This window comes from Gymnoscopelus braueri (assembly GCF_963280865.1).
Source record: "Gymnoscopelus braueri genome assembly, chromosome: 11".
In the NCBI taxonomy this organism is placed as follows: Eukaryota; Metazoa; Chordata; class Actinopteri; order Myctophiformes; family Myctophidae; genus Gymnoscopelus; species Gymnoscopelus braueri.
Genome location: NC_137613.1, coordinates 27,794,051 through 27,803,960, shown reverse-complemented (window position 1 = coordinate 27,803,960; position 9,910 = coordinate 27,794,051). Strand labels below are relative to the sequence as shown.

General features: G+C 40.5%; 1 protein-coding gene across 1 annotated transcript; it reads right to left on the bottom strand.

Moving 5' to 3' along the window:
* Nucleotides 1-251: 251 nt before the first annotated feature.
* Nucleotides 252-9,889, bottom strand: tspan13b (tetraspanin 13b). The gene is made up of 6 exons (XM_080441743.1): nucleotides 9,694-9,889; nucleotides 6,955-7,122; nucleotides 4,635-4,715; nucleotides 2,813-2,926; nucleotides 1,699-1,809; nucleotides 252-523 (listed from the first exon to the last, which is right to left on the bottom strand). The coding sequence occupies exons 1-6, from the start codon at nucleotides 9,754-9,756 to the stop codon at nucleotides 449-451; spliced, it is 612 nt and encodes a 203-aa protein (XP_080297869.1). The 5' UTR covers nucleotides 9,757-9,889; the 3' UTR covers nucleotides 252-448.
* Between the last annotated feature and the right edge of the window lie 21 nt (nucleotides 9,890-9,910).

Here is a 9,910-nt window from a genome sequence, read left to right as displayed (position 1 = left end):
AAAATTATTAACATGATTATTTCATGGGGGGACAATACTTTAATTCCGCACCTTTTCAAAAGCTCTGTGGATATATTATTTTCTTTTTTATTATTTGTTTTCGTAAAAATGTTATCAATATAGCCTTTAAATGAACACTGAGGATTTTACTGTGTGATCACACATGCCCCGTTTACATTAACAGGCTCATGCAGCGCTCTCCACAGATACAGCAGTTTTGTGTTTTTGTTTAGTATTTTTTTCTCTTCCTCTTCTTCTTTTTAGTTTTTTAAACACACCTCACTCTTGGAAAAAACCAAGCATCTCACATTATGTAACACTGCACACGAGTTTGCCGTGGCAACCCGTGAAAACACACAAGTCACTCTTGTATTTACAGTTCAGGCCCGTACGTACGAAGTCCGCGAGGGTGAGGTGACAGTGCAAAGGGTTCGCCCTGACGAGCCGTTCATAAGAATGCGCTGGGGTTGGCCCGGGGGTCCTTCTGATTCCTGTACCGGTATGTGAACCACACTCCCAGGATCTGAAACGATGGGGGCATACAAACACGAAGATGGCAGCAAGGTGAATGCTTTTTACGTAAAACATTGTTCTACAGATGCAATCCGGTGAGAAAGAAGCCTTTTGCACACCTACAAAGCGACATGTGTGCAAGAGAGGACCAAACTAGGGCCAAAAACATAGCAGAAGAAAATCCTGCACACTGTCTTCATGATGCAAAACAAGTCTTTATTGGGAAAATACAACGTTTCGGTCCTGAGACCTTCATCACATATCTCAGGAACGAAACGTTTATACATAAATACATACATACACATTCATACTGTATGTCGGGCAGAAACAAAAACCTTTTTTTTCAGGAAATGAAGACAATCTTATATTTTTAAAACAAAGCAATATTGCCTCATTAAAGTTGGTATTGTGACTTTATATTATCAGATACTTGCATGTGTCATTATATTCACCACTTTACCCAAATCCAGCTCAAGTGGAGTTAGGAGGTTTTGTCCATCATTGATAAGAACTCCAAGCTCCAACATTGCATCACAACGCGTGAATTAATGCACTGATGTTGCATGACACTGCTTATATAGGCCTACAATAATAAGCAGGACTTATATTACAATAACTCCTGCAAAGAGGGGTTCACAGAGTTGCAGTTTCAGTAGAGAAATGCTATATGAACTAATTTCTCTCCTCAGATAACACTACATACTGTAGATTTTAGAAATAGAATTAAGCGTTTTCATAACATTAGCGTCAGTGCTAAGTTTGATAAACAGGTACACTGCATAGTTGCTTTTAACAGACTACGGGGGGAAAACCCCTGCAGCAGCTCTGTGTGCCACGCAGGGGAGAGGGGTGGAGTTGGAGCTGGCTTGGTCGACAGTTTGAGGATCCAATGGAGTTAGGAGGTTTTGTCAGAAGTACTTTTTAATACTTTTCATTGGTTCAATATTTTTTGAACCTACACACAGACGTAAAGGGTGTGCAATAGCGTTGATTTATGAAAAATGTTAGCTGGTTTCTGCCCAATAGCGACGATACATACAATATATATACAGTATATGTATATATATATATATATATACTGTATATAATGAGACATTTTGGAGCATCTATAGAGTACATTCAATTCACACCACTGTTTAGACTGCAATTACTCCTCACTGACATTGAGCAGTTATAAGGTCTCACCTCTGTGAAGCTGAAGAACAGTCCGATCCCGCCCACAATGCGGAGCACCTCCCCAGCGTGGAGCTGGATCGGATCAGCACACGGTGAACATGAATGGTTGGGGAAGCAGGCCTGCAAAGGGACACAGAGAAGTATTGACACATGGAACACATCATGCAGGCCAGTGTTTCTCAAACATTTTCATGTCAAGGACCCCCCAAATGAATGTGTTTGGCTCTGGACGCCAAGCTGAAAATATTTTTTCATACAGGATTAAATTACTTAATGTGATAATATGTGTAATATTAAGGACGTTTTTCTACTATCGATTAGTTACAAATCTTCATAGAGGGCAGACACAAATTTCACCTTCAAATCAAAGCAATAACCAATCAATAATCAATCAATTGATGTTGACAATGGTCAAATACATCTGTTAAATGAAATTGACTGCATGCATATTCATTTGTTGCTTTTCCCTTTTTTCCGTATTATTTAATTCACTGTTTTGTGCTTTAGTTTATTTCATTGTCACTTGAATGAAAAGTGACAATGAAATGAAAGTTTATATCATTGTCACTTTTTATGTAGTGACATCTCCCTGTCTTTTGGTCCGATTTGATTTAGGGGCAATCTTATTATAAGCTGTGTGTTGAATCTCACCTGCACGTATTGTTTCACTTGATATTTTTGTTATTTTCCTACGTGATACACAAAACTAACTAAATAAATAAAGATATAATACTTTTGTTGATACATGTTGCCAAATGTTTTTCGATTGCTAGTCTCTCAGGTCAGACTGTTGGCTTATACAATTTTCACAGTCACTTAAATCGATACCGGAGTAAAAGGGATACCCCGCCTCCCCCGCCTCCCCCGCCCACTTCCGTTTAATCCGTTTAATTTTGCACGACTTTGCAGTCGTGCAAAATTGTCCTAATTTAAATCAAATTAGTCGAAGCCTAATTTTGTAGTTTGCTGCTTAGCAGAAATGAAAATGCAAAAAGATATTCTAAAGATATAACGGAAATGACGACCAGATGACAGCTTCCGTTATCGGCGTTCAGGAGGCGTAGTTACAGACTCTATGCAGCACTCAGAGATGGCCTGAGAGCCTATGCGATTGCTAACGTACAGCATCACAGGTCCCATTGAGGTCAACTTGTTTAAAGCCACAGCAGTTTAGGCTCTTCTCCACATCGCTCTGTGTGGACTTAGAGTTGTTCCAGCCAACCTCCAATAGCTCCTCCTGCAAGACAAAGATACAGAAACTAAATGAAAACTAGCAAATTATTGCTGTCGGGTAGAAACCTTCTATATCCATATTTCAACGTTTTATGTTTCTTCGTAAATCAATGACCTACTTTGTCCTACCACAGTATTACGCAAAAGTAGCAAAAATAGCTGATCGACTACTTTTGCTACTTTTGAAAATGTCATTTAAGTGAAAGTGAAAGTTGGTTTTATGAATATTGAACCAATGAAATATATTAACAAAAGCTTGTTGACTAAATTGGATCCACTGGAACAATTTTCTATTTACTGAAAAGTAACAATTTTGGACATACAAGGTTTCCGCCCTGGACAGCAACAAAATCTTTGTACAGGTCTGTAACAACGAGAGTTACACAGCTTCCAAAAGTGCTCTCTCCCATATGGCCTCTCTAATCAATTCATCTACACCCGCCCCTTGATTACAGACACCACAAAACCACCAGGCAAATGCACTCTGTGTAACAGAAAGCTGATCGTCAATATGCCATTAGCCCAGTCATTAGCGGTAGTGCTAATCGACCAACATAATCCAAGCAATTCAATTTTGACAGCAATCAACTCGTCCAATTCATTACAGGCTAATGTATTATTCATGCTGATGGTCTGTCATCTCACAGTAAAAAGGGTTCCTTTGTGTCGCTAAAGTGGGAGGGGCGCTAAAGCAGTGTTTCCTAAACCTTTTAGCTCGAGACGCAAAAGAGAAATCTGGTGTTTTGCTGGGACCCAAACTTACAAAAAGAAATGATAAATTAACCAGTTAAGCCCTATCTAACAGCGGAAATAGCCGATCCACAAGCTCACATCCCGTGGCAGTGCGACGTGTTGTGAGCCTGTAGATCACCAGGCTCAAACGCCATGTGTTCACTATTTCGTTTTTTTTTTTTTTCTTTTGAAAACAATTCAAACATTTAATGTTAGAATAGATTTTTCTAAAAATGTGAAACACTGTGCTAAAGAACAATGGTAAAATGCAAAAAGACCAAATCTATCCAAGAACAAACGCTCAGGGTTTGGACTAATTTGTGGAAAGAAGAGAAGTACCTCTTCCTGTGAGGAAGTCAAAAACAACACTTCCTGTCCATTATCAAATAAAGCCTTTGTTTCCATCTGTGTTTACAAGGGCGCTCCAGCTATTCTTTCCATTAATCAGTCCATTACTAGATGCTTTTCTTGGATTGGTTTTCTTGTTGGAAGGGGGTCTCCAATAAAGTAAATGTTTCCCTAAGCCTGATACTTTGGTGTCCCATGCAGAAAATAGCAGATCAATGCGTCACATAATGAGCTTGTTGTAGAACTGCAATTTTCAGTGTGGGACAACGTTGTGCGATGGAATATAAATTATGCATTAGGGAAGTTGGGGACTTGTGCCCTATACGGTAATAAGCCATTTAGACCTGGAAAGCCTATACGTCGTTATACCTTTCAATCCGGGAAAGCATCTGTGTCATTTTAGATGTTGCTATGTTATATCAACATGATTGTTTTAAAAGAAAATTCATAAGAAATTGAAATTTTTCAGAAAACTTAGGTTAGGATTTAGAATGCGTTTTTAAAATCGGCCTCAGGTCTAAATGGAATAATAATAATAATAATAATAATAATAATAATAATAATAATAATAATAATAATAATAATAATAAGTGTAATAATAAGTGTAATAATAATAATAATAATAATAATACCTGCTGTTCTTTGTTGATTGCCAAACAGGCGAGGGAGAGGGAGAACTGCACAAAGAATATCATGAACAGAATGATCATGTACTGAGCTTCATGGTCAAGGAACAACAGCAATTCAAACACAGACGGACATAACATCATTAAACACTGACTCACTCAAAAAGAGTTAAGGTCCTTACACACCGGGGCGATTTTTTCGTGCGAATAATACGCTTTTTTTAAAAACCTTATAAAGTCAATGCAAGCGTACATGGCGCGAAAAAGCGGAAAAGCGAAGCGAAAAAGCGTCTTTTAATTATTCGGAACGAGTCCGAATTTTGCGTATATTCGCACATTCGCCGGTGTGTAAGGACCTTAAGACTTGACTTACGAGCATGAATGCATATTGGTCCTACGGTTGGAAACTGCTGCAGACAGCAGACTACAAAGTGAAATATGATGCTGGTCTTGCCTATCTCATTCCACATGCATGCATGAATGGAAAATCAACATGGAGTTTCCACCTCTGAAAACAAAGGAATAAAACAAGTGCCCCCCCCCCGTATTCTCTGTCACACAACTCGTGTTACAACACATTTTTGTAACGCTCATCAGGTATGTACAGTAAGCCTGAATTCTGCTGACTTCATGAAGACTCTATGACAACAAATGTTATGAGGTAATTGCAACTATAACACCTGGGATTTTAATCCAGCATACCTTCCCACCGCGTTTGGGGAGGGAAGCCGGGTGGGGGAGGATGGTGTTTGTCACTGCAGTAGTCCTACGGGCTGGGACGGAACATGTCAGCTGAATGGGAGGAGTAGGACGGAGGCTCTACCTCTTCCCGATGGGGGCTCCTCACTGTCAGGTGAGGTGAGGCAGTAGGATACACCAGCAGTGACAACAGTGACACAGAAATGTGTGTGAGGGGGAATTAATTGGCATAACGACGAAATTGGGGAGAAAAAGCTAAAAAGAAAAGAGGTCCTATTTAAAGGAAGAAAAAAAAAGGTTAAATATCATCAGGTTTACCTGCCTACTTTAGAGAGTTAAGCCTAGTTTTATACGGTGGAAGACAAGCTGCTCATGGCTCATACTGTAGCTCCAGGCAGTTATACTCAATACAATGGCTCACTGACAGGCGTCCTGTATCCATGGCGATGGTGAATGTCAGGAGGTATGACGCTCACAGCCTGAGAGACGTTCCAAATGACGCCAATGAGCCAAAACTCTGGCTCACAGGGGTTGACGTACATAGTATAAATTGAAGGCTTTATTTAACCTTTTATAAGATGTTATAGACCAGCGATTCCCAACCTGTGGGCCGGGGTCCCATTGCTGGGCTATAAGGATAATTGCAAATGGCCTCCAAATAATGTAATGATATTAAAGAAGATTTTAATAATATTTTTTTTTCTTTAAAACCTTGAAAGATTAGTTTTCATTGTGATACCGATAAAAAGGAACTATCTATGTTCGTTCCACTGATCCAAGCTGGAACACAACCGATTGAATTAAAATGAATCTAAATAAATCAAAATAAACATGCTCTGAACAAAACAACCCATCTATCTTGATGTCTGATGTCTTGAGAGATTATAACATAAGCAAGCATTGCACAAAAGCAGCTGTGAGTTCTATACTTCCATTACCACCACCTCAGGTTATCTTGAGCCTATAAATTAAGCCTATAAATCCTTTGTGTTTATTTAACTGCCAAGAGCACGGGTCTATTTGGTCCCATTTGTCATCACCATGTCGGCTTGTGATGGACATTTCCACCAACATTTTACTTTTGCCACAGACTTACAAAATTAGCAGTCAATAATACTAGAAATACACAGACCTAGGCCTAAATGCATACTAGCGGACTCCTAATGTGCTTTACTGTCTATGCCAATGTGCTACACATTTTAAAATGATGGTATTTCTGCATGAATTAAATCAGTGTCCCACCTACGTATTCTGAAGAAAACCTGGATACTGGAAAGTCAGCCACTGTATACTGGCTGTATACAGGCATCAATACATCTAATCCGTGTTCGAAATTGTAATAACTGGGTCTTATCAGTAGCCTACAGTCACTGATTTAATCACACACAAAATATATTTTCTTGTTGAATCAAAACAATTGCCACGGACATTGGACGGGTCTTTCCACAGACACATAGTCTATATATGTACTGACATGTTGATGACCCATGCGTGGGTTTTAAATTAACACAAGATTTGACTGTGCAGTTGGCCAGATATCTACAGTGCAAGGGCTTTCACATGTCTCCCAGCAACCACAAGACGTGTTGGATTTGTTCATAGCAGACTTTCTGTACTTAAAGGATACAAAGAACAGGAGGACCTGGTGATGTTTCATGGCTCCAATGAGCCCAGCCAGCGCTATGAAGAACAGGAAGACCCCCACTGCGACCACACCCCCCACCACCTGGAAACTAGACACCAAGCCGAACCATTTCCCCCATGCAGCGATGCCAATCATCAACAGGCTCACCATCTGTAAGAGAGAGAGAGAGAAAGAGAAAGAGAAAGAGAGAGAGAGAGAGAGAGAGAGAGAGAGAGAGAGAGAGAGAGAGAGAGAGAGAGAGAGGGGGGGGTTCGGGTAAGGACAGTTATTCTGAGTAACAGACAATCTGAGCACAGGTGTGCTTTGTCATCTGGTGTGTGCACTGTGTAACATGATGGCCATAACAGTTTGTAATCATATTTTCAAATGAAAACCATGGTTTGAAACATCAATGACAACTAGCCCATTTTGTCTTTCCTTACAAATGCAAATGTAACGACTGCATCATATTTTCTAAATTAAAATAACAATTAGCTAAACTAGCTGTTGGGTGTCTTTGCTGACAATTCAAAATGCAAGTATGTCGAATGTGTGTCATAATACATACAGTTGTAAAAACACTAGTATTTTCCTTACTACCAGTATCTCTGCCCCAAGGACAGGAGGGCACAGGCTGTGACACAGGTAAATAAAATGGGTACAAGGAGCAGTGTTCTGTCCTCACCTCATCGTTATCTCAAAGTAAAGCTGTCTCAGTGAAACACAGCTCAGCTCTGTGTGGACGTTGGTCACCGCGTTGAGATAGGAGGCCCAGTCAGTCATAAAACACACTGTGACTCAAGAGAACTCAAGCTAGAATATTAGACCCCGGAGGACTGAAATATGGTGCCTTCAGCCGTTTTCACGCATTAGCACTTGAACCCTACAGCAGTGGTTTTCAAACTTTTTAATTGTCAAGGACACCCATATCTAAATGTATGTGACGCGGACCCCCCCCCCCCCCCCACCCCCATCCAACCCAACCCATTCAAGGACCCCTGGACTGGTCCCCACTTTGAGAACCACTGCCTTATAGCATCCCCATTCTGGGAGGAAAACGATTGGCGAAAATAGCTGATCTAAGCTCACAATTGCGTTGCAACGCGATGTGTTGTGAGCTTGTAGATTGACTATTTTCAGGAAAAATATTTAGTGTAGAGCGATAAAAAAGGAATGGGCCCAGCATAGAGCCCTGGGGGACCCCGGTCAACGGAAGTGGTTAGTGACCCATTCAAAAATGGGGCAGTATAGCAGATCTGAACATGATATAATCTATTCTAGATTAGTGATTCTCAACCTTTTTCATTTCAAGAACCCCCATGTTTGATGTGCTTTAGGCCATAGACCCCCATTTGATATACACGTCTTATCTCTGGGACCCCAATCTAATCTATTTGTGCACTCTCAGACCCCATAAGGGTTATTATTATTATTATTATAATGATTATTATTTGGTTCCCAACTATCAAACAAGCTGGGGGGACCCCTGGAACCCCCTCAAGGACCCCTGGGGGTACCCGGACCCCATGTTGAGAAACATTGCTCAGATGACAGCCCTGAAGTAGGTCACCAAATGGCATGCGCCCTAATGTCAGCAAATCTGCATCTTCTTATCTTTCATATTAGCCTATTATTACAGTTGTATAAGCCTTGTTATTTTAAGGTGATAGGAGGAACAATGTCCAATAAGCTACACACTCTGTTTGATTTTCTTCAGAAACCACCATGATAATAATAATAATGTGATCATAAATCATATGCAAAGCTGACACAAACAGGATGGTGTTCTGCGTTCCAAAGGAAGGAAATGGAAATGCAAATGTTTGAAAGCCAGAGAAGCAGCTCATTTCAACGAACGTTTAACCACAGAGGAAATAAACGGGGTTGCATTTGTATTCGTAACCTACATTTTATTTATAGCAGGAGGACATGCGATCGCATCCCTTCTGACACGGAATAATTCTGAATAATTGATAAATGCCTGACCTGCATTGCGCCGTATTTAAAACAACATACTATTTCCTATAACATAAGACACTCTCTACCGCGGTCGTATTAATAAACAGTCCACCCATGTGCCCTATAATAGAGCCATAAGGCACCATATGGTATTTAGTTAGCTCTGGTTCATAGCGTTAGAAGGAGTTCTCCTTAACGCTATGTTACTTTCGAGCCGTTGCCCGATCACCCCCTGCTGCGCAGCCTCTCGTCTATGGTAAAAAATAAAAAACACTTTCGCAACTCACCAAAACAAAGACAAGTTTAAGATGTTGAAAGCCTACTTTCCTTAGTGGGAATACTCTAAACCCCCCACCTCACGTCTAAAATACACTTTTTGACCAAAATGTAAAATAATCCACCTGATGGGGGGAAAACAATCGTTACTCCACTGCGCCCCCTACAGATCTTGTCAATAGAAAAATTCCATTGACCAAATCTGTAGGGGGCGCAGTGGAATAACATTTTCCCCCCAATCCGGTGGAATATTTTCTTTTCTGTCCAAAAGGTGTATTTTAGACGTTAGGTGGGGGGTTCCGAGTGTTCCCACTAAGGAGAGTAGGCTTTCAACATCTTAAAACCGTCTTTGTCTTGGTGAGTAGCGAAAGTGTAATTTTTAATAGAGACGAGAGGCTGCGCTACCGGGCATGCCGGGCAACGGCTGAAAAGTAACAAAGCGTTAAGATGAACTCCTTCTAACGCTATGAACCAGAGCTAGTATTAGTATATGAATAGGCTACTCACAACATAGAGGATGTTGAGCGCACACAGGCAGTGCTTGGAGCAGGTGAAACCGGCGCAGCCCATCTTGTCAAAATTCAGACAAATCCAGACGATTAATGAATGCCGCAAGGAGATTTAGCTATACTTATTTCTTATGGAAGCGGATCGATCATAAAATAACAAAATATATTCTATTCCTGGAGCAATAATGACGGGTTTTCTATAGGAATGGAAATGG